At 35.9% G+C, this 26,991-nt stretch overlaps 1 protein-coding gene across 4 annotated transcripts in view; it reads right to left on the reverse strand.

The window, feature by feature from the left end:
- Nucleotides 1-26,388, reverse strand: part of pabpc1l (poly(A) binding protein, cytoplasmic 1-like) — a 73,908-nt gene extending 47,520 nt beyond the window's left edge. For all 4 annotated transcript variants that reach the window (XM_089119374.1, XM_089119375.1, XM_089119377.1 and 1 more), the window contains exons 1-10: nucleotides 26,259-26,388; nucleotides 19,501-19,694; nucleotides 19,074-19,267; nucleotides 18,467-18,582; nucleotides 15,673-15,812; nucleotides 14,612-14,706; nucleotides 14,393-14,530; nucleotides 14,140-14,235; nucleotides 10,299-10,568; nucleotides 10,121-10,202 (exon numbers count right to left, since the gene is read on the reverse strand). In XM_089119374.1, coding sequence (XP_088975500.1) covers nucleotides 10,121-10,202; nucleotides 10,299-10,568; nucleotides 14,140-14,235; nucleotides 14,393-14,530; nucleotides 14,612-14,706; nucleotides 15,673-15,812; nucleotides 18,467-18,582; nucleotides 19,074-19,267; nucleotides 19,501-19,693 — 1,324 coding nt within the window. In that variant the 5' untranslated portion in view covers nucleotide 19,694; nucleotides 26,259-26,388. The remainder of the gene's footprint in view (nucleotides 1-10,120; nucleotides 10,203-10,298; nucleotides 10,569-14,139; nucleotides 14,236-14,392; nucleotides 14,531-14,611; nucleotides 14,707-15,672; nucleotides 15,813-18,466; nucleotides 18,583-19,073; nucleotides 19,268-19,500; nucleotides 19,695-26,258) is intronic.
- Between the last annotated feature and the right edge of the window lie 603 nt (nucleotides 26,389-26,991).

A 26,991-nucleotide genomic window follows, 5' to 3' on the forward strand; every position in this document is an offset into this window, starting at 1 on the left:
TTGACCACACCAATATCTATATCCATTACGGTGGTTCAATCCTTTAAAGGGTCACTTCAGCCATTTGCATTAAGCTTTGTATCTTTAGAAACCCAGTCATATTTTTGAATGGTCATGGTTTATTCCCTTATTTTCCCCTGAGATGGGAGAAATAAGGATTTAAGCGTTTTACTTCCTGCTTATCGTGAAGTAAAAATCGTCAAGCTAAAGCTTTAGCTTGATAAGACAAGGAGGAGGTACATCTAGGAGGTTGATCTTTTGGGTATATAAAATCTGTAAAATGAGAAGACATTTGCCCTTCTCATATCAGACTCTGTCTGTGTGTGAACTGCCTTTCTTGCAAGAAATAAATACTAACACTTATAACTTCGAGATCTTCATTTGTTCTTCAACTGTTGTTTAAGGTGTTGATGAAAGAATTTCCACAACACGTTAGATGAGAGCACAGATGTGATGGATATTACCAGCTAGCAGCTACTGATTTTCACTAGAAAGATTGACAGTTTATTTGTTGTACACGAAGAACTTTTAAAATTAGTATTGTTGCACAACACTACTAAAGGGACGGATATTTTCAACACCGTTAACAGTGTTGTGAATGAGTATGGTGGCTTTGACAAGCCGTCAGCCGTCGTTACTGATGGCGCACCTGCGATGCAAGGAAAACACAATGGTTTCGCCGGGCTCCTCCAACAGAGTGGGGTGGACTGACCTATACTGCACTGCATCATCCATCAGGTGAGTTGTTTTATATTCAGCTCACTTTTTATGATTATGAATATGGGTGGCCTTATGAGATTAATATGACAGGATGTGTGATTTTAGCGCTGAATCTAATCTTTATTTTAATTCTACAGAAGGCTATCTGTGCCAAGACACTTAACTTCAGTCACGTTATGGATCTGGTGACAGTTACAAATCTCATCCAAGGAGGGAATAGGCCTCTCAGTCACAGGAGGTTTGTAGCTTTTTTGGATGAAGTGAACGTGGCGTATGTGGGATTTACAAATTCACACAGAGATTAGGTGGATGAGCCGAGGAAAGTGTAGTTATTTTGCGTTGCGCACCGAAATTCCAGTGTTTTTGGAGACACACGAAAACTAAGAGACAGAGTTTATTTGCGATATGGCCTTGCTTGCGTCACACCTCACACCTCAATCACCTGAACACACAGTTACAGGGGCGAGGCCAAACTATATCCAACCTTTACGCACACATGAATGCATTTCAGTGTAAATTAGAGCTTTTCAAAGAAGGATTTTTATCCAATCGTCAAAATTTGGCACACTTGCCCTCTTGTGAAGAAATGTGGAGAGATGTCCCTGAATGCGGTACCATTTTTCACAAATACAGAGCCGACATCGAAACACTGCAGCAGCAGTTTAAGTGTCGCTTCCATGATTTCCACGCCATGCAGCCGCGAATAGCGTTATTCACTGAGCCCCTCTCTGCTGCCATCAGCGAGCAACCCTACGAGTTGCAGCTTGAACTCTGCGAAATTCAGTCAGACCCGTTTTTTCAAGCAAAGCGCAGTGAGAGGGGAGTTTCATTTTGGAGGTTACTACCAAAGTCCCACTTTCCACTTCTCAGGGATTTTGCACCGTCAATGGCCAGCATGTTTGGGAGCACGTACATTTGCGAGAGCAGCTTCTCCACAATGAAACATATAAAGTCAAAAGAGAGAACAGGATCAGCGATGACATTCTGTTTTAGCTCATGAGGATTGGCTGCACTAACTTCGACATCCAATCTATTGTACGCCAGCAGGAGAAACCACAAGTATCTCATTAACTGTAAACTAATGAGTTTAATAATAAAAACACAGTAATGCCACAGTAATGCATCTTTGTTTGTTTATGTTAAAAGTTCATTCATTAAAAGAAGCCGAAGAAATAATTGAATATGGACATGCAGGTTGATTTACTTAGCAGAGTCTGTAATACAGACATACATTCGTTTTCTTCTAAAATGGTACCTCTAATTTTCCAATATCCCATTGGTGGAAGTGTACGTCACATTTGGCCCTCTGATAGCGACGATAAAATATTTGTGGCCCTCACTATCATCAAAGTTGCCCATCCCTGGTCCACATCGCGATGCATCTAAGAATTGATTTTCTCCCCCCACCCCTATTCCATGACCCAAACTAACTACTGCAACAGTGGCCGCTAAGATAGACAGTGTGCTTAAGATCTGAGCTGGATTTGGCCAATAGAATCTATGTGATCAGGGAACATTCAAAGGTATCACTGTGGAGGTATGCGATGGTATGTGCACCACATCAAATCCAGCTGATTGTGCCTCTAGGGGGTTTAGTATGAATGCATTTCTTAAGAGAAGTTATGGATTACAGGTCCACCCTTCCTCACCATGCCAGAATCAGAATGGTCAAATTTCGAACCATAATCTCCGGGCACCTGACAACGATTCAGAAATAAAGGAAGTGAACGTTTCTACTAGAACAGGGGCTTTTAAACTGTGGGTCGCAACCACAGTCTATTGTCGCAACCCATTTGTCGCAGAGTGGGCAGAGGTGGGTTGTGCAGTACTACTGGCTGCAGCTAAATTTACAGTAGGTGGACAACCAGAATGTCGTTTACCGCCGCGGCAAGTGCCGCGGCAAAAATAAACCGTATTTAAGAGCCGTATTTCAAAGTCTGTGGCGAAATGACCACCAGGTGGCGCAAAGGGACATTTAGCGAAAGCAAAACGTAATTATGTAAAAGTAGCCTACATTTTAAAATAGAATATAGCTTTAACTAGAATAGAAACTTTTAGGCTATAGGAGAACAGTTTATTAATCAAAAGTTAAAATAGGCCTATCTCGCAGTCAGCGAAAATAAAGTGGTGCTTTCAATGACGCTATTGAGGAATGCGAAGACTGAAGAGCGCTTCTCTCGCGTGCGCACACTGACTGCTGAACAAACGAACTTCTGGGATTTCGTCAGTGAGAAAAGTCGTGGTCGAGTGGTAGAACATTGGTACAATTGTTTTGATGACACTGTTTCGAATCCCGCATAAACATGTATTAAAATTACCTTGCATTTCTATTTTACATTAAGGAACAAATCTCTTCCAACAGATTGACTTAATTTACATCTTCAAAAGCAGTTATGATAAAAACAATTCCATGTAGATAAAAAAAAAAAAAAAAAAAAAAACATAACCAAGCTAAGCAAGTTGCGATTTGCCGGTGGGGTATTTCCCCCTCCACAGTAATCAATGCTATAATTCGCCTAAATAGACAATATCAAATATGTGTATATATATTTTTAAATATGCAACACGCACGTTTAAACAACAAATAGCCTAATAAAATCTGAACCAGCGCTTCTGCGCCTGTATTGACAGATAACATGCAGCGCGCGTTTCAGTGGCCTTAATAGCCTATTGTTCGACAAACGCGGCGGTGGTGACTTGAATTTATTTTACATTTATTAGACCGAACACATGGCTGAGTGGTAGAGCATAGGCCTACGGTTTTACCATTACAAACACATGGGTTCGAAGCTTGCTCAAACATAGATTACTATAGTTATATTTTATATTTAGGCTATTAATGCAGAAAGATTTGTTCTAAAACTGATTGACTGAATTTACAACAGATTGACTGAATTTACATCTTCAAAAGCAGTTATGCAAAAAAAATATATAGAAAATAAAACTTAATGGGGTTCCATGTAGAATTAAAAAAAACACCCCCCCCTCCACAGTAATCAATGTTATAATTAGCCTAGACCATATCAAATATATTTATTTATTTATTTTTAAATATGCAACACGCATGTTTAAACAACAAATAATAAAATCTGAACCAGCGCTTCTGCTCCTGTATTTGAGAGATGTCAGTTTCAGTTTCAGTGGCCTTAATACATTGATTCACGGCTTTTTAAAATGTCACGAATTGTTTTGAGGTGGTTTTGAACGAAATATTGAAATATTGAAGTTTATAATTGAGTATTTTTTTTGACACACCACGCCCAGTGTAGGCCTATTCTAAAATCAGGTTTTATTCTGGCATTAATTGTGTTCGACAAACGCGGCGGTGTTCACTTGAATTTATTTTTCTCATAACAGCTAAAATAAAATCATCTTTTAAACTGTAAAAGGTGTACGTTTTCGTGTAAAGTAGGCTTACACTCACAATAGGTTAACGACAAAACGTTTTCCTGCTCATGAGCGAATACTCACTGCACATATGTTTGGGCATTTTCCCCTAAGTCAACACATAGCTGAGTGGTAGAACTTACGGTTAGAACATGATAATGACATGGGTTCGAAGCCCGATTCAACGTGGATAACTGTAGTTATATTTTTTTTATTTAGGTATTTATGCAGAAAGATTTGTCTAGTTCTAAAACTGTTACACCGTTTAGTTTTTTTTTTTTTTTGCTTGTATTTATAAAAAAATATATATATTTCCATTTTACACTAAGGAAGGAACAAAATAGTATCCAACAGAATGACTTCTTTACATCTATAATAATACCAATCGTAATTTCAAAAGCAGTTCCGTAAAAAAAAAAAAAAAAATACGAGGAGTTCTTTTCCAAAACGCTATAAATCCATTTCAATAGTTTTCAGGAAAACTACATTTTTTACCTAGACCCACACATTTTGTGAATATTCAAATTAAATGTTTTATTGGTTCAGTCTGAACATGTTGAACAATGATTATTAAATCAAACAACAATATTGTTAATGATAAATTAAAAGTTTTTTTTTCAAAACGCTATATAAATCCATCAATTTTTTTTGTAAAAATAAGTTTTGTCTTTAAAAGAAAAGAAAAAAAAAACAAGAGAACATGCAACATAATCAGGGGCTCATGCTATAAATTAATATAAATTAAATTTAGTAGGCCTAAAACAACCTGAAAAAAGTAATGATAGTAATGTTATGTAAAGTTATTTAGTAATAGCCTACATTCAGAGTCATTTTTAGTAAAGTGTCAAACCTAAAAAAAATAGTATAATTTCTGCATGAAAAAAACTAATTATTAAATGATCAATAATGATAACGATATTCAAAAGTAGGGATGGGCCCCCCTCCAGCACATGCACACACACACATGCATGTACTGTATAGGCTACATAGAATGTGAGCAAAGCGGAGCGGCGTGACGCTTAAATATAAGTAAAAAAAAAACAAAAAAAAACATAGGCTACGTTTTACATTTATGTTTAATAATATTATGTTACTTATTTTTATTATTTCGTCTATGTTGAGGCTATATAAAAAGTGAACCGCATGAGATGAGTAAGATAGGATCAAAAGCTACCCAATATATCGGAAAATATTTGAGTGGGTCAGACATGATTTTGACCACCAATTAAGTTTTGTTTTGTAGAAAGCTTGTAAATTTCGTTTCGGATAAATTCTATCTTCATTGTAATAAATGTTTCATCAACAAATTGACTGGATTAACACATTAGAAGTAAATATCGGACAATATAATCAGGACACAGAGGCGCGATATGAACTAGAAAGCTTTAAATGTCTACTTTTAAACAAAACATTTAAAAACGAAAATAAATTGGCAACTCTCTGCGTAAGTAGGCTAATTCGAATGCGTTTAGGCCTATGCGCGTTCACTGTGAAGGCGAGTCAGCATCATCAACTTTATCTTTGCTGCCGACAGACAGATAACACTAGTTTAGTTTAGAGCAGCATGTTTGCAACAATAACACAATCAAACAGAATGTAAGCCCTGTGTGTGTGCATGTGCAGTTGTGTGTGTGCGTCACACGTTAAATGTTTTAGAATGTAACACAACATTCAAATGCAAATATGCGCCCTCCCCCACTTGAAAGCCCGTGTGTCCACCAAAGCGTTTTTCCACACGCCTGGCGTGTTTTCAATTGTTTTCAATGGGAGCGCCGCGTTTTTTTTAAACGCCATGAGCGTAATCAAAGCAGCTCCTGAGATTAAGCTGGCGTTTTTAGTATGTCCTTTTTTTCTTCGAACAATTCAAGAACAATATAGGCTACAAATTGAACATGGTTTATTTTTTGTAAAAAAATGTTTGAAGGCATTCAGTTGCTCCAAAAACACTAACGTTAGAAACATAACTGCACTTTATCACAACGGATTAATAAACCGTACCCACAAGTTCCTAATCCGTGCTCTCAGATTTGTAAACCGTGCCCTCAGTTTTTGCAATCTGTACCCACAAATTCATAAACCGTGCCCACGCTTTCGCAATCCGTATGGGTTTGTAATCCGGACTCACGGGTTTGTGGCTCGTCCCCCAGAGTGTGCCGCATGATTCAACTAGGCCTCCTGTTTAGATGCGGGATGCATTGCATTGTTTTTAAAATCCTTTTTTAAAATGGATAATTTCTTGCATTTAAAAAAATAAATACATTTAGGATACTTTTATCTTTAAAGTAAATTTTTAGAGGAAAAAGCTCAGTACTATAATAAGCGAAAATAATAATAATAATAATAATAATAACACAGTTCAAAAACTGTAAAAGGTTTGGTTATAAGTTATAAATTATTTTATGTTAAATATATTACTGTCGTCGGTGAACTCATTCATAGTAGTAATGCAAATAAAAATGCATTTAGGCTACAGGCCTATTTAGAAGACGCTTTTATCCACAAAAAAGAACAAAGCAATTCGTCAAATGTCAGTCTTAGACAATAATAATAGGCTATGATTCTAACAAACAAACACAGGTTTTAACGTATATCCAACTGTTTGTGTGCATGTCACTGCCGCGGCCGCAAACACTTGCATGTTCCTATCAACAGTGGAACAATTTAAAATAATCTAGCATTTCTGGTCATACGGGAAAAAAAAAATACATAATACATTATTTGCAACTACTTTTATTTGTGTAAACTCACAATAACAAGAAAACGTTGATCGTTATTTTTCAGACACAAGCCTATAAATCACATATAAATCATCTCTCACATGCTCTTCTCATTTAGCACTGCGGGCAAAATATAGTTTTTAGAAAGCAAAATCTATTTTTTTTTTCATATTAATTTGCGAATATTTTAAATGTTTAATAAAGGCAAAAAGTCAGCCTATTCGTCAAAATCTTGTGTTTAGGCATATTTGTGATAATCTCAGCCCTGTTTTATTATTGTCTAACCAGTAGGCCTATTATGATTTGACGAATTGCTTTGTTTCTTTTTTTTTATAAAAGCGTCTTATATCTAAATATGTAGCCTAAATGTAATAATAATAGCATATTATTATTAGGCCTATTATTTGCGTTTATAACTTTAAATGAGTTCACTTAAGACAGGAATATGTAAAACAATTTGTGAATGTTTTATTTTTATAGACCTATAACTTTGTGTTTGTCTTAGGCTATATTTATTTATTTATTTTTTTGTAAGTGAAGTCCTTTTAAAAACAATGCATCCCGCATCTAAACAGGAGGCCTGGTTGAATCATGCGGCACATTCTCGGGGACGAGCCACAAATCCGCGAGTCCGGATTACACACCCGTAAGTAGCCTACGGATTGCAAAAGCGTGGACACGGTTTATGAATTTGTGGGTACATATTTCTAAAACTGAGGGCACGGTTTACAAATCTGAGAGCAGGGATTAGGAACTCGTGGCTACGGTTTATTAATCCGTGGGCACGAATTGTTAAACCGAGGGAACAGTTTAAGAATCCGTGAGTAGCCTACAGTTTATAAATTAAGGGAACGGATTGCAAAAGCTACCTATTTAAGCTTCAAGAACGGTAGGATAAGCATAAAAGCTGTCGGCCAAGAGCATGTAACGAGGTTCGATCTTGCGTCGTTTGGAGCTATATGAGGTTGAGGATGATGCGTTAACCACACAGCTATCGCTGGACTTCTAATGCGCTGTCGTCTTATACAATTGTAAAGCCTCATTGATGTAGCCTAATATGTTTTGACTGCAATGTTTTAAGGTTTCATTATTTTTTCAATTTAATTTCAGTATTGTGATTAATTAATTAATTTAACTACGTTTCACTTGAATTAATCTGTTACCATCTTTCAATCGCTCTGAAAGAGCCGCGGCGCAGTTGAAGATTACACAAAAAACTGACACTTTTCAAAGTCTGTGATTGTTGCGCCTCTTAGCGGCCAAAGGCAGCAACTACACCTCAACTTTTACCGCCGCCGGTTAAAACCACATTCTGGTTGTCTACCTACTGTACATTTCATGAATGACATATACGCACAAACAAACAGGTTGCACGATATACCAACATAAAATATATAATCACTATATTGCTTAGTGTGATTTTCGAATCGCAAAGGCTAAAAAAAAAAAAAAGCCAAAAGTCAGAGACTTTTGGGTTAACTTTCAGCGTCTCAGAACGGCTCGGTTCTTTAAAGGGTCATGAAACCCCCCTCTTTCAGCTCAAGTCTAGCTCACAATCTTTTTGAAAAATGCAACTTAAATGGGCGTGGATAGCTGTGAGAAGGGAGTGGGTATGGCCATTTCACGACTGTCACTAAAAAGCAGTGGTAAAACGTGAGGAAATGCTAGATTTTTTTATATAGCTGGCAAAGTTAAAGTCTTATGAAATACACTGACACTTTATTATTGTCCTTTCAAAAGTAACTGAATGCCCTGCTACATATTAGCCTACAGTAATCGTAATTCTATTAAAACATTAATGTAGGCTACATGTATAATTATAATGTCATTATAAAATATATAGTGGTTTATATAGACACTATAAATGCATTTTAAAAAATTATTAAATTTCCGCTTTAAAAAAAATAGTTCTGTGCATAGCCTATGCGCCCCCTGAACCCTCATAATAAAGATGGCTCTGCGGAGGTGGATGACTTCTCATTTTAAACACACACACACACACACACACACACACACACACACACACCTCTGAAGGGATAGAAAAGTCCTCGGGATACCGCATCACTCGCAAGACGCAACTTGGATTGGTTGTCAACAAGGTGAAGTCCACCATTCTCCACTTGTCGCAGCTCTCTCAAGAAAATGTTTGCGGCACAAACTAGTTTAGATAGTGTTTAGATGTGTCCGTGGTTCATGGCAAACCAACCGTCCAGAGCAGGCAGCCTGGCATCGCGGGAAACATTCAACGCATTTGGACTTTGCACCATGAAAATAAAACACTTCGCGATATCACAGTTTGACAAGTCTGTAATTGTAAAGATCCACGTGGTGTCATGAATAATTAAGAGACCGTGTCTCCTCATAGGATAAGAAAACTCAGTATTATTAATAATTATGAGACACCGATGAGTCATCAACGCACTCACAGTGCACGGCCACGTCACAGCGGGTAACGTGGACACAATGAAGATTTTAAACCAGGAAGACGAAAAAAGCGTATAAGACAACGAGATAAGACACATGCCTTTGGTGTGAGAGACCCGGGTTCGAATCCACTGTGACAGTGAGACACCAATGTGTCCCTGAACAAGACACTTAACCCCTAGTTGCTCCAGAGGTGTGCGACCTCATATAGCAATTTTAAGTCGCTTTGGATAAAAGCGTGAGCTAAATGAATAATGGCAAACAGATGCTAACATTGTCTTCAATGGTGTTCAACACACATACCTCTGTTAAAATCTCAGAAAATTTGGTTTGGGGCTTCATGACCCTTTAAGCAGATGTTTTCCTTCTCTTTATTTTTTTAATTGAGTAATATAATAATTTATTCATAGACAATTTATTTGAGCACAATATTTGGGGCTCAAGAAACATTTCTTAATATTATCAATGTTGTTAGTGCTTTAACATTTTACCTAGTGAAAATAAATGTTTTTAAAAAAAACATTTATTTAATTTAAGTAATTATTTAAATGTTTTTGTACACTTGAATATTTGCCATAAAAATTTGTGTATTTCAAATAGATTTAGGTATATTTATTGTTCATTAGAGATGTGTTTATCAGGATTCTTAAATGAATAGAAAGATCAGAAACAGCATTTTTAATTTGTAACAATTATAAAAATAAAAAACACTTTCTGACCTCAAACCTTTAAATAGTGAAATCTGTAGTGCATTATCAGATGAGTCATATGCATTAAACTGAATTACATCCGTATTGGCCGATGGGTTTAATTTTTAAAGCATTAAAGTATTACAATTTAGTAACTACATTTTGATGGTAAATAGACCTTACCTGGTGCCCTAGGAGCATGAGCTGTCCAGCGTGGCACAGGCCGCAGGTTTGGTAAAGTGTTGTAAATAGAGCGAACCTGATGCTAGACAAGCATGTATGCAAGTTCACAAAGCATAAGTAATGCAGATAATGTAATCATCATGTTAAACCAAACATGCATATAAACCTTTTCACTCACTTGCGGCACAGAGGTCATGTAGTAACCAGAGCTCTGCTGGTAGGTGGTGGGTATTGCAGGGTTGGGGATGGCTCGAATGCTGGCTAGTCTCTGCATGTACTGATTGGTGAGGATGGCTTTTCGCTCCTCTTTTCTCTGGGCAAGAGCCACATAAAGTGGTTTAGTGCTAACAATACGGCCATTCATCTCAGTCACTGCCTTTGTGGCCTCTTCGGGAGAGGAAAAACATACAAAGCCAAAGCCCCTACTGTGGCCTCCATCTGTCATCACCTATGCCAAAAATACACAACAGTCAAATAAATGAGACTTAAATGTATTCATCTCAATGTAAAAATGCATAAACAAGAGTGAGAAAATGTCCCCTTTTCTCAATAAGCACTGCCATCTGCATGTAACGTCACAATTAATAAAGCCACCCACACATATAGAATATAACAGAATGGAGCTAGAATGAATTGGAGTTTGCTAAAATAATGGTTATTGGTAAAATATACTGGTATAGGACACACTGTAGCAAATCAATGTAATAACTGCACATAATGTTAAAAATGCAAATAATGTAATAATTATTTCATTATTATTGTAATGTTCATAATGTAATAATTCTCAAAACAAAATCTTGACCACTTAATGTAATAATTTTACATTATGAGAAATGTACTACATTATAAACTCACCCAAAACATGTCATTCATAATTGTAATAGCTTAAAAAAAAAAAAATTTAAATCATAATTTCCTTACAGAATATTTTTAATCTAAATCCAGTCTTATACCAGCTGTGAAATGCAAAAGATTTAAACATTCATGCAATTATTATTGTTACTATAATTATTATTATTGTTGTTATTAAACAAAGCATTGGTATTCCTTTAAAGTACATTTTTAAAATTCAGTCTTAAAGCTGCAGTCTGGCTTTTTTCCTCTGTCGCCATCTCTGTTCGAAATCTGCCATTGCAGTCATTGCGGAATTATCAGCTTTTCGGGAGTTGTACTTCAACACATGACACCTCACAGCACGGGTGAACACAATGTTTGAAAAGACTGTGAGGCTGTCAGTCACCGTGCTCATGTGAATACTGGCACACAGATTATTTTTAAATCTGTAAATTACATTGCAGTAAATCACGCTGATTAAATCTAACAATTGTTTATAAGTTCTCATGCAGAACCGTGCAAATTATACTTTGTTCTTAAAATGTAAATGCGAACAACGTCAGCATTGCGTGACTACATGTATCCTTGTTTTTGCATGGGTCCGGTTGCAGTCTTTTTCTTCTGTAGCCACTCCGAAGTCAGAACGAATTCTTTCGCATTTTACTATGGGTGAATCTGTTGTCACTGGTGATTGTCGTTTGAACCTTTCTTGATCTGCCATCAAATTGATAGGTTTAACTCCAGCATCCTCAAACGCAATATAGCCTATAGCCGAGACTCCTAGGGCTGGGCGATATATATCGTTACCGCGATAGAAAACGTCAGTCGTAACAGCTTTTTTTATTCCGTGTACCGCGAAATGCAAATAAGGGGGCGTGGTTAACTCCCGTGCAGCGCGCGTGACACTGATGCTGAGATTTGTCAAAGAAACATGGAGAAAGTAGATCAAGAAGATCCACAAAGGAATTACATTTTCTAAAGGATTGTTGTTAACGTGATATGTTCAGGGGGAAAGGCAGCAGTCAACTTGAGCAGAGCAGCAGCACCCAGGCTACAGTTTAGAGGAGTGCACGTTCGCAACAGGGAAAGCATGAAGTTACTTGATAACAACATTTCATAGGCTATATCAATATCATTACGAGAAATAGCCTTAAAGTCCCCGTGAACCGGAAGTTGCAAACGATTTTTCTCCAGTGCTGTGACGTATTTCCAAGTGAAACGGAATATTGAACAGAGGGCAGGGTTTTACTCTAGCGCTCCTCCTCTCCATCTCTCGCTCATAGCAAACTAACGGTTTGAGGGGAGTGGTTAAGCGTTTCCCCACCCAAGTTGTGAAACCTACGTCATCAGAAAAAGAAACCGTTCCAGACCGGAAGTAACTTTTCAGATTTTGATTAAAGATTACCAAGGTAAAACATTTTTTAAATATATTTTTACTTGCACGGATTAATTGTTCACCACAAGACTAGTAATATGCGCCAACAAAGTAAATAGGTTCAATTTTGATTTCACGGGGACTTGAAATAATGTATAGTTATCCGCATCTTTCCTTCTCTTATGTATAGTTACTTTTTAAACATGAAAATCGCATTCAGCATGAATGAACATCCTGCTTGTTAAAACGAATGTATAATCCTGTTTCTGAGGCAAAATTACTAAATATGCAGCGCAACTCCGAACAATTGCCTACTGAACCAGTTGATAAAATCTTCTTTTGATTCGATCCGTGATTACAACTTCACTCTCAAATTAAATCGATCGCCTTTTGTTGATGTAAAAGACGCGCGTGCACATGCACTGAGAGGGAGCGCGCGGTGATCGACGCACTGTTATAAGGCGTGTATAATTTAAACTACTTAGTCAACGCTGCGGTTTGGTTTTCATATTGCTGCTCTCCTTCTTGTCACTTCTGAACTGACGGGTTGCCAGATATAACAAAAAGAGCAAAACAAGCCCGTTAAAACAACAGTGTGTGCAGAGTCCGGTTGTGCAGGAATAGGCCTACCCTTCTCCGTTAAAAACGCAGTATAATAAGCACATGTGGTAAAAAAAAATATTATAATTATATTATATCTATTATAATTATATTATAAACTGATTGATGAAGTAAAGCAATACATGAGATTGAAAAATTATTTAAAGTTGAAAAGTTGTATTTAATATCAATCTGTTGTGGGAATTTCATCTAAAGGTTTGAGTGTTTTTTGTTTACTATATTTTGATTTAAAAATAGTTTACCAAATAACTAATTTACCAAATAAAATAAAACAAGGTGACATACTTTTCATTTCTAAAGTATTTGGGTTTATTTATTATACAAAGCCCTTTTTGTCTATTTTTTTTTTTTTTGAGGATAACTATATGAATAACTATATTGTGAAATATATCGTTACCGTGAAATAAAATTAGTCAAATCGTGAAACACAATTTTGGTCATATCGCCCACCCCTACTCCTTTATGTGTACAGATGTGACGTAATGACTCAAAGACATGCTTGAATCTCCAGCGGAAATCCACCAGTACCACTAGAATTAAAAACATTATTACAACTTACAAGCTTACCGCTTTGAATCGAGCTAAGGCAAACAGATAGTTTTGAACACTGGCTGGTTATGTATTTTCTCAAATATGTATTTTGGATAATTTTTAACCCCCAAAACAGCTACAGACTGCAGCTTTGACCTAAACTTTATTACATTTTGAGAACATTTTATTGTAAATTAATGTAATACGTATTAAATTATGTGCAGTCATAATGAGTCGCTACACACACTAAAACCTTCATGCTAGATTTTAAGAATTTTTTATTAGACTCCTACTCAACTAATTTTCACTATACTCCAACGCATTCTCACCCCAAGGCGTCACCTTTGACCATGCTTCAATATTTGACGTTTTAGGCGATCCTACGGCGTCATCTAACTGACGCTAAAGTAAAGCTTCAGTTAGAGGACGCGGTTAGGTTTAGGTGTGGGGTGGGGTAGGGTACACGCGATCCTAGGGCGTCATCTAACTGACGCTAAAGGGCGCCTAAAGCGTCAGATATTGAAGCATGCCCAAATGCTTCCCAAGGCGTCAGTTAAGTGACGCCTTGGGGGTGAGAATGGGCTGTATACTCTGTAGTTGTCCTGTTACATTCGTAAAAAGTGTGTAAAGACATGTAACATGTTGTGCTTTACATTACTTTTGCACTAGTGATGGTTCCATAAGGTGCAAACTCTTTCCTCAACTTCTCATCATCAATGCCGTCATCTAGATTTTTTACATAGAGATTAACCCCCTAAAATGAAAAACAATGCATGCATCAAAACATATTCCTAAATATCAACATACAATTAAGCATAAGCAAATCCTTCTCACATGATTAGGATGATATAGAATTCAGGCAGATTTGCAAATGTATACAAGTAACCATGCAGGTAAGCATGTGTGTGTACCTGGTAGCGTTGTATGCGCTCCTGCTTTATTTGCTCAAACTTGCGTTTGAGTTCTCCCTGCCTCTCCAGTCTTTTCTGAGCTCTACCCACATACAGGACCCTGCCATTCAGCTCTTTCCCATTCATTTCAGTTACTGCCTATCACAAAGAGAAGGACAGACTTTAGTCTCCACATCTCTGGGCTATTAAGACGTACCATATAACAATTTGTTGGATTACCCTCCTGGCATCTGTGTGGTTTTCAAAGTTGACAAATCCAAAGCCACGAGAGCGTCCCCTTTCATCAGTCATCACACAGACACTAAGGGTCATACCTGTGAACCAGAGCAACTTCAAGAAAGAGATGCAGAATCCATTTTCTTTATGAAAAGTGGTTGCCTGGGTATTATAGATCTGGGGTTACACATATACACACACACACACATATATGCACACACTCAATTCTCAAAAATGCTCTTAAAGAAAGGACTCAAGCTTTTGTCAAAATTAGGACTTCTTTTCTAAGTTATTCCTGTGATGCAAAGCTGAACTTTCAAGATCATTACTCCAGTCTTCAGTGTCACATAATCCTTCAGAAATCATTCTAATAGGTTGATTTGCTGCTCAAGAAATGTTTATTCTAATTATCAATGTTGAAAACAGGTATGTCCATTTAAAAAAAAAAAAAAAAGATTACATTTCAAAGATCAAAAATAGAATTTTCTATTCAAAGCATCCTGATTTCTTTTTGTACACAGCTGTTTTAAAATTGACAATAATAATGAATGCTTTTTGAGCATCAAATCAGCATATAAGAATGATTTCTGAAGGATCATGTGAAATAACGCTGAAAATTCAGCTTTGCATCACAGAAATGAATTACATTAATTAATTACATAAATCCAAAATAAAAAAAAAAGTTATTAAATAATATTTCACAATATTACTTTTGTCACATTCAAATCAAATAAACACGGCCTTGGTGAACATAAGAGACTTTTAAAAACATTACAAATCTTTAAGGAATAATATCGATCACTAGGTTAGTTCAAAAAGAATACATTGACAATCAAGATTGTATCATTGGATTAAATCCCTGTCATCATATAAGTCCAATATCTTACCGGTATACATTTTCTGAAAAGATGATTTAGGAGCTGAGACCTTAACACGTAGGAAATCACACTTAATTTTAGTCTTATTCCTAAACTCAAGAATATGCAAGTCTTAGAATTTTGACACTGAGACTAAAATTGGAGTGGCTATATGAAGTCAGTGAATCCCTTTACAAAATTGTTTACCAAATTCAGTGAAGATGGTCTTCAGTTTCTCACTGTCAATATCTTCACCAAAGTTCTTAATGTACACATTGGTGAACTCCACGGCTTTAGCCCCCAACTCTGCCTCACGCTCCTTACGAGATTTAAAATGACCCACAAATCTGTAAATGACATAAAAAGACACAAAGAAAATTGGCTTAAAGGTACTCCACTTAAAGGTATATAAAATAAAGGTATATTCATATTTTGAGCTTTGATGTTTATTCATGAACGGAAACCATGGATAGCTGACAAGGACAAAACTCAAAGCACAAATGAAACTATGAAAAGCAGTGGTTTTAATCTTTTTTTGACTCAAAAGCCCCTGTTGTCTAACAAAACATTTTGTATATCCCCGATACACCAAGATATCCCAGTATTCCAGAAGTAATTACGGCAAAGCAGCTGGTTTAATATATTAAATCTCTAAAATAGAAATATTAAATTAACATGGTTAAGTAATTTAATATCATTAATGAACTTGAATTAATTTTGTGATTCCAGAAGTTATGTTCTATTACAGAACTCCATGTTCTATGTCAGTTCGGAAATTTGAATGTTTTGGAGCATTTCAATTTAAATTAGAGTTAGATCTTATGTATATAAAATCTAAACTTTTATTGAATTAAAACAAATCAAAGGATATTGTAAAATGCTATAAAATCAAAAAATCTTTATTATTTAACAAGGAAAGTTTAAGATGTTTTTACGGATCAACTTATTTGTATTTTGACATCACCTTTCCTTTTAATTGCACTTTTTAATCATTTAGCAATTGAGGATTATATCAAGACCCCTTTTGCGCCGACGTCACAGTTACGTCACGGCGCTAGCTGGAGGCAAAACAAAGTGAAAACTGGAGGTGGCCAATACAAAACAGCACAGATTCAGCTACATAATAAGGAGCTTAAATTATTGTTACTATTATTAAATGTCATCTTGTTGTGTTGTTTGGTGCAAGAATTGATGAAAAATGAATATGCTGTATATGAAACTTTTATTTCTAGAAAATATTCACATCATTAAAATCGCACTGTATGTCACTCTTTACATTGTCGTGGTCTCGGCAGAACTGCGGATCATACACACAAGTCTTGTACAGGATCATATAGGCATCTAAAGATTTATATGCCCTCAGTTTCTCTTTACGATCGGTTTCTTTATAAGGTGGGTGTAGAAGTCAGGCCACTCAACCGAGGTAACGTACGTTAATCCTGTCAGATCATCCATGCATTGAGTGAGTGTGTAGGCGGCTACAGGTCGGCCAATCTGGTTCCGTCTGTTAAAGATAACTTTTGGAAATAACAACCGCGGTCCTCGACACTGAGTGACCTTACCAGTGTTGGTCAAGTTACTTTGAAATAGTAATTAGTTACTGATTACTTCTCCAAGAAAGTAATCCAATTACTTTACTGATTACTTATTTTCAAAAGTAATTAGTTACTTTACTAGTTACTTTACTAAGTTACTTTTCAAAAACATGATGCACGACCTGAATACGCTAAAGCATAGACCTTTCAGCCTAATTCTATTCTTTCTGCATATTCCATCATCTATGTAATCAAATTAAACATTTTCTTTTTTTTAAACTTGTTTTATTTCTTTCAATATTTTAACTTTATGCACATTGCATCGAGCAAAAATTAAATGCAACAAAATTAAATGCAACTAGAAGAAAATTTTTGAATTCATTTAAACCTATTTTCTGCACATTCCACCATATTTTAATGAAATAAAGACAGCCCTTCTTCTGTTAATATAAAGTTCTACATATTCCAGCATATAAAATAATTATGTTTTGTAAAATCCTTCATTTGAATAGATGTAAAAATACAGCAAAAAAATCATGAAAGTCGCTCCTGACTATATTACAAATTATTAACACTTACGTCTTTTAACAGTAAAGTGCAGAGAGGAGCAAAAATTAGTTGATCAAAAACGAAAATGCTGTTGCAAGCCGTATTTTGGCTTCAAGTTTTTTTCTGTTTTTTTTTTTTCTTTCGGAGTTAAACAGTGGTTATGTATGTCCCATCAGCATGTAGCCGCAGTGGTCATGTCAGACGGGGGTTCAGGGTTTTTTTCAGTAAGTTTCACATTCCTGTACCGGCTTGCTGCTTTAGTTAACCGTGTGAGGCTGTCTCGTGACATTGTAAGTACACATCGTGACAATGTAAGTACACATTAACCTAAGACATGAAATGAGCGGTTTGTGTGAGAAAAACCGTATTTATATCGTTTTTACCGCTTGTAACCACAAGAGGTAAAAACAATATAAATACTATTCGTTTTCTCACACAAACTGCTTGTTTCGTGTCTTAGGTTAATGTGTACTTACATTTACAAGTCATTAAATCATGTTTAATTTGGACTTCTCTGTACATGCCCTTTGATATGGTGACCATAGACTTGCATTGACTGACAGACAAGAACAGTTTGACCTAAAAATATCAAAATTGAAACTACTGCGGAAACAAAGACACCTACACCTTGGATTCCCTTGAGGTAGGCTAAAACATAACAAAAATTAATTTCAAAATGAACTATCCCTTTAATTTGACAAGTGAAAACATTGATTTTTTTCATTGTACTTTTGTCAGTTAAATAAAGGTTCAAGAGAATTAACATAAATCGAAGATTCTTGATTTTGATGCATTTTGCAAAATGTCCTAACTTTTCTGAAATTGTGGCGATACGTCAAAGTCATCCTAGGACCCCCTAGTTGAGAACCACTGCTGCAAAGAAATGTTGTACCACAAAGTCCGTTGACAATACTTACACTTTGCGATCATTCAGAAGCATGCCGTTCATTGTGTCAATGGCTCTGTTGGCAGCTTCTTGGGTCTCAAAGTGCACAAACCCATAACCCTTTGAGCCGTTCTCATCACAAACCACCTAGAATGAAAAATAGAAACATTCACACCAAGGATAACTAAAACAATAATTATAAAGACAGAGTACTAAAAATCATTCTAAATTTAAAAGAATAGCAGAGTCCACAACACAAATATAAAGATCATGGCACAGTGAAACAATATCTTTGGAATCACTTTCAAAACTATTTTTTTCCCCAGTTGATGAAAGTTAAAGACATCGACAGTCTATCAAGATCCATACAACTTAGTATCTAAAAACAGCAGATGAAAAAAAACTGCGACACATGCTTATAATAGAGAAAGTTATCATTCGCTTGTGTGAATGCCAATATATTTATAGTTATCTTTATGGTTTTCGTTTTTGGTGTAAATGAGCCTTTTCTGTAAGGAAAATTTGCTGCATTAGTTGCAATGATGATACTTCTTTGATTAAATTCAGTTATCTTTCATATAAAAATGCCTTTAAGAAATTAATATTCATTAAAAAAACAGTGATAAAAAAGGATGTACCTTACATGACAAGATGTTACCAAAAGCAGAAAAGGTGTCATAGAGAGCCTTGTTATCAATAGACTCATCCATGTTCTTGATGAAGATGTTTCCCACACCAGACTTTCTCAAACCTGGATCTCGCTGTGACCACATGATCCTAATTGGACGACCCTTGATGACTTCATAGTTCATTGTGTCAAGGGCACATTCCGCTTAAATATAGGGGGAGGGGGGAGTGTGATTCACCATTTATAGAAGTGTTCCGATCATTTAAAATGTAGTAAATCGAGTTTAGGTAATTAATTACTATTAAAAAGTAAACTTTTCATTCCACTTAAATTTTTCTTAAATCAGTTCTTGCTCGCTAAATTCCAGAATCAAATTGAAATTAAAAAGCATTCTTACTTCAATTCTGAATGGTGCAAAATGCTAAAAGTGTCCTCACCATCAGCAGGCTGCTGGAAGTTGATGTATGCATATCCAAGGGATCTCCGTGTAATGACATCACGGCACACACGAATGGACATGATCTGACCAGCAGGAGAAAACTTCTGGTACAGCATGGCCTCAGTGACGTCAGGATGAAGGTCACCGACGTACAGAGAGGCTAATGGGTATGCTGGTCCACTACTATTCATCCTTCAAAAGCACCCCACAAAAAAGTACTTTACTTTCAGAGAAACTTGACTTTAAAGTGAATTATTTTTTACACTTATGGCCCTATTTGCTGACAAATCTTGTAGCCGATTAAATGGTTTAAGCTAGTTTGTCTGGGACTTGTTGCTTTATCAAACTTTAGATCTCATATTAAAATAACCCTAATCAAACTATATACATCATTAGATCGTTCCCACCAAGACACAATAGAGCACAACACAGTGGCATAGATTTGATTTTGAAATTGGTGGGGACGGGGACATCAATTTATATATATATATATTTTAAGTTTTGATCGAAATTATTGCTAGGGATATATCAGTGTCACTGGATATTGGTAGGGACACGTACCTAGCCTAAGTATGGTATCAAGGCAATATTTTGGCCATTTCTTATTTTTCGGGTGGGGGGAAATGCATCTCTCATTGTCTATGGTGGTTACGGCCCTAAGTTTAAGCATTTTAACTTTCAGGAAAATCAGGAAACACAAATGCAAAATCAGGAAACACAAATGCAATCTGAATTTGCAGGCAGGTTTCAAACGCATTGATCGATATTCTTGCATTGACTTCAGTGAAATGGGTGCTGGTTCTTCACGTTCTGAGGTGGTGTGCAGGTCTCATCAACAATAAAAGCAATTAAGCTCTTATCAGCCCCATCCAGAGCATTTAAAATGAGATTAACATTGGATAATTTCACACACACATTCAAACAAAATCAAGACTTCATTATAGGGCATAACAGGACCCATTTAAAATATGTCAGTGTCATTGCTTTGTCTCAAGATGCATCACACGGGTAATTGTAAATATTTTTTTCAAAGGCATGATTATAAAAGCAACTTAAATATCCTAATTGAACTAAGGCCTAATCCTGGCTTTATCCAAGCTCTGTTTGTGAAACCAGTGCAAAGAGTGTGGTTGCTCTATATACACATTACAGTTTAACAGTTATGGTGATATTAAGTGACTTAAACTGAAATAAGGCCATATCTCACTCATCTCCAAGTCATTCATTCCCTGTGACTTACTCGATGTCTGCACACCTTTTGAATTTCGTTTGGTCACACCACAGCTGTCACTGTGGCCTTAAAGCATAATTTTCCCTATAGAGGCTGCTCACGGCAGTCATGATGAAGCGTGAAGTCCAGCTTACCCTCTCTACAAATAGTTTGGGTGTAATTGGGTGGTCTACAAGGTCCAAAACACCCTAACCTTACCCATAACTCTATCCCTCCACCCATTAGATCTACAGAGGTGAAGCTGGACTAGGCCAAGCATGACATCCAGAGAGGGGGAGCTTGACGTCATTTGGCTCTGCAATGAGCACAAGGAGCACCCATTTACAGCCCGGGATTTTAATGGACAAAATGAGCCACTACAAGACACCCCGCCCTTTTTCAACTTGTGTTTTAACCAAGCGTCAACCTTCCGATCTCTCTATTGAATTCAACACAGAAGTGACTTAAAGTGCAATTCATAATCCTATATACACCCCATGTTAAAATGCCTAAAAAAATAAAATAAAAAAAAAATTACAGCCACAAGAAGTGGTTTGTCTATATAGCTAATGTTAACCTTTATGACAACTGTGAGGGGGTGAATTTTTTTAGAACTCATAAATTATATAAACCCTTAAAGTTCTACATAATTAAGGGCGTAACCACTTGAGTCATTGCTGCTGCTGTCACTACTAGCCGTTTGTCTGCTCTCTGTTAGCCGTCACGTCACCTCAGCTAATCCTGCTTATCTTCGGTTATCTTTGCTTATCTTCGGTTTATCACAACACCATAAAATGATGCACTCCCCCTACTTCAGGCTTTTTATTATTATTATTACAGTTTATGGTTTTAACAGGAATATTCATAAATAACCAATAATATACTATACTTTTTAGGCAAACATTCTAGATTCAAACTTTTTAATTTGTATGTGCAGTATGCCTATTAATAAGTTTCGTTCCATGAAAACAAATATCAGAACGCAATACGGCTTATGCTCATCTAACAAATGTAATGTTACACAGTTGTATAAAAACTTTGAGATTGTCTTTTATTATTATTATTTGGAAGGGGGGATTAATTGCCTTACAAAATTGTTAACTCATTTACTTTTTAAAAACAGACAGATAAGTCTTATTTTGACAGGAAAAACAAAACAAAAAAACAACAAGAAAGAACATACACTGCCGTGGAAAAATTTGGGATTGGTAAGGTTTTTAATGTTTTTGAAAGAAGTCTCTTATGCTTGCCAAGGCTGGATTTATTTGATTAAAAATACAACAACAACAAACAGTAATATTGTGAAATATTACAATTTAAAATAACTCTTTACTATATTAATATGTTTTAAAATGTTATTTGTTAGTGTGATGCCAAGCTGAACTTTCAGAAATTCAGAACTCATTCTAATATGCTAATTTGATACTCAAAAAACATGAATTATTATCAATATTGAAAACGGTTGTGCAATTTTTTTTCAGGATTCATTGATGAATACAAAGTTCTATTGCATTTATTCAAAACAGAAACGTTTGAACATTATAAATGTCTTTAATCTAACTTTTGATCAATTTAATGCATCATTGCAAAATAAAACTGTTGATTTAAAGGTGCAATGTGTAAAAATGTTGATAATCTATTAACAGAAATGCAATATTACATCCATTACTGTTTTCAGTGGTGTACAAAGAACTTACTTAATAAACCGTAATGTTTTTTTATTACCTTAGAAGGGGGTGCCTGTGGTTATGTAGATATAAATCTCTCACTCTGTTTCTACCGTAGCCGACAGCGAACAAACAGATAGAGCGCGTTTCGTCACTACCTTGAAAGAGAAGCATCCAGCAGAAAGCTAGAAGCTAGCCATAAACACTGCGAGTAGTGACTTTTCCCTTGTCAGTGGATTGTTTCATGTAACTTAGTTCTTCACCCTCACTGTGTTATGGCTTTGTTACGTGCGGATAAATGTGCTGGTTACATTCGTGAGACAGCTGATTAGTACTCTTGTCACGGACCATAAAACAGTATGTTAAAGGAAACACCAACCCGTTGATTGCGGTTGACTTTTCAAAGAATCAGAGGAAAAAAGCCTATTGTGTGTAGTAAATGATATCTAGGGCAGTGGTTCTCAAACTTTTTCAGGAGGAGCCCCCCTTGTGTAGGGTGAATCCTTTTGTGCCCCCCCAAAAGAAAACTCATAACGAAAACATCCTCAAACGTACAATTTTACTTACAAATTTTAGATTGTACCAAAAACAAATGAATTTGTACAATGCTGGAACAACAGTTCTGTTTTTAGCTTTATGTCTTTGAATATACAAAATTAGTTAAATTTTACATTTCATTAAATATAACATTTTTTTTATAAAAAATGGTTTTGACAGTTAACAGTAATATTGTCTGAAAAGTGCAACAAAAGTATTGAATACTGAACATTTGTGATGTTCATAGTAAAAGATAAACACTGAAAAATGAATTTGCTAATTGTAAAAAAGTGCATTAAACTTCTTACATTAAGGTAGTAAATGACAGTGGCTCAAGTTTGGTTTCCAAATTTGAACAGCAATCTGTTTTTTCAGCAAGAAACAAAAAAAAAATTCTACTCTACTTAAAGAAATACTTTTTCAATATAGAAGACATACAATTTTATACAAGTTTTACAATATAAAAGAAATCATGCAATGCAGATTTCACATAGGACAATCCAAACTTACATACAGGTAAAATATTTTTTTTAAATAATTTCATATTCTAGAATTTCTTTGCGGCCCCCCTAGCGCCATCTAGTGGCCCCCAGTTTGAGAACCGCTGATCTAGGGGATGCGGAGGTGCATGCTGTTACAATCATGTCATTTTTGTCTTTACCTTTGGGCTCATGCAGACAGTCACGTCGTGTTTAAACAAGGCTTTACGCTTTAACCAGCTCTGCCACAGTAACAGCTCATATTTAGCCAGCTAAACTTTTAAAACCCTGTTAGAAAAAATATATAGTTGCATAGTTTCATATGGTTCTTCTCCCTCGCCATACTGTGGGTTTGCTATGTGGGGAGAAATGAGCTGGTTACGTTTGTGAGACAATCAGCTGATTACCATCATTATATTATATATTAAGACCCTTAATCCTCACCTGGCTATGGCTTTGTAAACTTTATCCATTATGTGGTTTATAATGGACTGTGGCACTATGACAATGTTAAACAATCTTGGCCTACTCTGGCTATTCTCTGCTGTCTCAGACAACGATATGTTTGTCCCGTTTTAGCCAGCGTAGCTTCTTCGAAAGGGAGGGGTGAGCAGTGGACTGAGCCCTTAGTGTAACTCGCAACCGAACTGCTAGATTTCGCTAATAAATACACACTGCATCTTTAAAACTATTGGAAAAAAAAAATTCTTAACACATTAAAAATCTTACCAATCCCCACACTTTTGAACAGCAGAGTATATAGCACCAAAACTTTTATCTCTAATTATCAGTCACGCAATAATGTAAAGATGCATAAAGGCTATGTTAAATATCGAGAGAAAGCGGACGTAGAAGTCATGTGGATCGACTTACGAGGTGCACAACTCTTTATACGCTTTATTCACGGCAGCGCCATCTTTAATTTTTAATGAGAAAGAAAACGAGGCTGTGAGGGATAGACTTGCATCTCTTCAATGGGCTGTACTGTTATTTAATGTGTTTTCGGATTGCAAATTATTAAAAATATCTGAAAAAATATTAAATATAAAAAAATAATAAAATAATATTAAAAATAATAAAAAAGAAAAAATATTTTTTTTTTATTTAAAATAATAAATAATATTAAAAAAATGTTAAAAATATCAGAAAAATATCTTTCCAAGAAGTGTAAGTTGACAAAAATATCCCGACAATGTAAGCTGTGGAAAATTGTAAGTAATCTAGCCGCTTTATTCAGCTTTTTACAGCGGATGCCATTGAAAACACAGTAAGTCTATCCCTCACAGACTCACTTTCATACCCGTCATGGAACTACTCTGAATAAGGTCTATAGGCCTAATAATATTTAGAACCTCTACGAAGAGCTGGGCACACACAAGCGACAGGAATTTTCAGGTGTAAGAACACCGCTTGACACTGTTTTCACCATGACTTGAATCACCTGTGATTTGATTTCTCCCCGTCATTGTGTTCATGATATTATATATAGCCCATATATATGGTATAAAATAGCAACTACGTCACATTACAGCCTAAACATAAATAGCAAGAAGTTTACATAGTCATAAATGCACAAACTATTCATTGCGCACTAGCAAAAGTGTTTTCCAGTAGATGGCAGCAATAATCCACTAAACGTTTCACATTTTTCGCCATGAATGAAACGTAGATCTTATTTACTGTGAATGTAACATAACAATTTTGCTATTTTAAATAAACCCATATAAATATCATTAGTAAATTTGGCAAATCAAATTTAAAATGCCATATAACCCCCACAAATTCTGCAGAACAGAGCAAAAAACATTAATAAAAAAGTGATATTACATACTTTTTTTAAAAAAACTGACAAGATTGCTTTAAAAAAAACACTGTGGTACACACTAAAGTTAAATAAAAATAACTGCCATTAATACATCACTTTACCCCGATCTTTATCCCCTTTTTCATCTTCTCCTTCCCTGCATCCTTCACAACTATATTTTTTACGGCCTGTGGTCACAATCAGATAACGTTCACCACATCTAGACCTGGCGCGATGGCGCGAGCGGCCATGCCCGCTTCTACATCGGACGTGGCGAGAGGCGACGCAACACAACAAATTCCCAACCATTAACTCCACGCGCGTTCTTAAAACAACAAAAAACAAACAAACAAAAAAAAAAACACTGAAGGCACGTTCCATTTCTGATGCGCCTCATGCACTCGCTGGAGAGAGACGATTGATGCGGCGGGCTGGGATGAGTCAAGTTTTTTTGTGCGTTTTGCTTGGCTTTATTTGGTAAAGAAACAACACTCATTTTGGCGCCTCTAGTATTAGCCTATTCCGCGAGCTGGTCCGGCGATGTCCACTCCGTGTCTGAGTGAGCAATGGCGATAAAAGTGTTCCGAAGTTTGGAACAGTCTACTTTTAACAGAAAATTCTAAAGTAAAGGCGTTTAAATCACGTGATCCGTGATACGCTTGCTCTAGGCTAGCCTTTAAGCCTTAGCCTACTCTCGTGATCTGCTCTGCGGTATGAGTTGGGCATAGTGATGCATGCTGCCATTTGCTTAACTTTTATTTATTACTACCTCACTTGTCTTCAATCACTGCTCATTTTCAAATCCACTGAAACCTTCTTAAAAATAAATAAATAAAAAAAAAAGACTTGCACTTTTTTAACACTTGCATGTTAAATTGCACATGCATATGCGATATTGCAGCCTATTGTAGGCCTATACGTAAATATGCTAATATGTGAATCGTTAAAATTTGGCACTCGCCAGCTGGTGTATCGTTGTCCAAAAACTCAATGAACGTTTTATTTTAACAACTTTCAAAACAAGAAACCCTTTATAGAAACAATGTTAGTTACAGTTACCTGGTGTAATGTGAAGCAAATAAGCATATCCTTCAGTGAAAGCGAGGGCTCCACCCCGTTGTGACTGTTTTAGTGTCAGTTTAATTATTACTGAGGAACACCTGTAATTTGTAACGCGCTCCAATGTGTACCAATTAACTCATCTGTGAGAACTTTTTTCCGTCTTGTTCCGCGTGTGAAAGTAGTTCTTGTGAGAGCTCAAAGTACAATGATTTATTGATATTACTTCCTATGTAGGATAAATTGGATACGTTGTTAATTTATTGTCCTAATTTAATGACTACGTTGTTAATTTTTGTGCTGTAGTAGGCCTACATTCAAAAATCATCTGTTGCTTATTTTGGGAACATATATCTTCATTCTAGACTCTTGTATATTACTATACAAGAGTGCCTAACTCTCCAAGTGTGTGTGAGACATATTTTATTTAAGTAAGTATTAATATGTAGCTTATACTTTATCTTTATTGTATTTTTGGTTTATATTATTGGCTTCAGTTCTTTATTAAATTATTACATTAAATTAAAAAATACTCAAGATCAGGGTCGTATCCCTAAAGATTCTGAGAATCCTCTCAGAGAGCTCCTAACTTAACCTAAAAATTCCTTGCCAGGAGTTTTAGCTTAGAAGTGATTTCAGAACATTTTCAATGAACTCTGAGCAAGGAATGGATGGAAAATCCAATCTTAGTGAGGAGGTGTGGTTGACCCCGTTGCTAGGTATGAGTCATCAT

Source organism: Pimephales promelas, chromosome 14, assembly GCF_988280905.1.
Source record: "Pimephales promelas chromosome 14, fPimPro1.hap1.1, whole genome shotgun sequence".
NCBI classification, from domain to species: domain Eukaryota; kingdom Metazoa; phylum Chordata; class Actinopteri; order Cypriniformes; family Leuciscidae; genus Pimephales; species Pimephales promelas.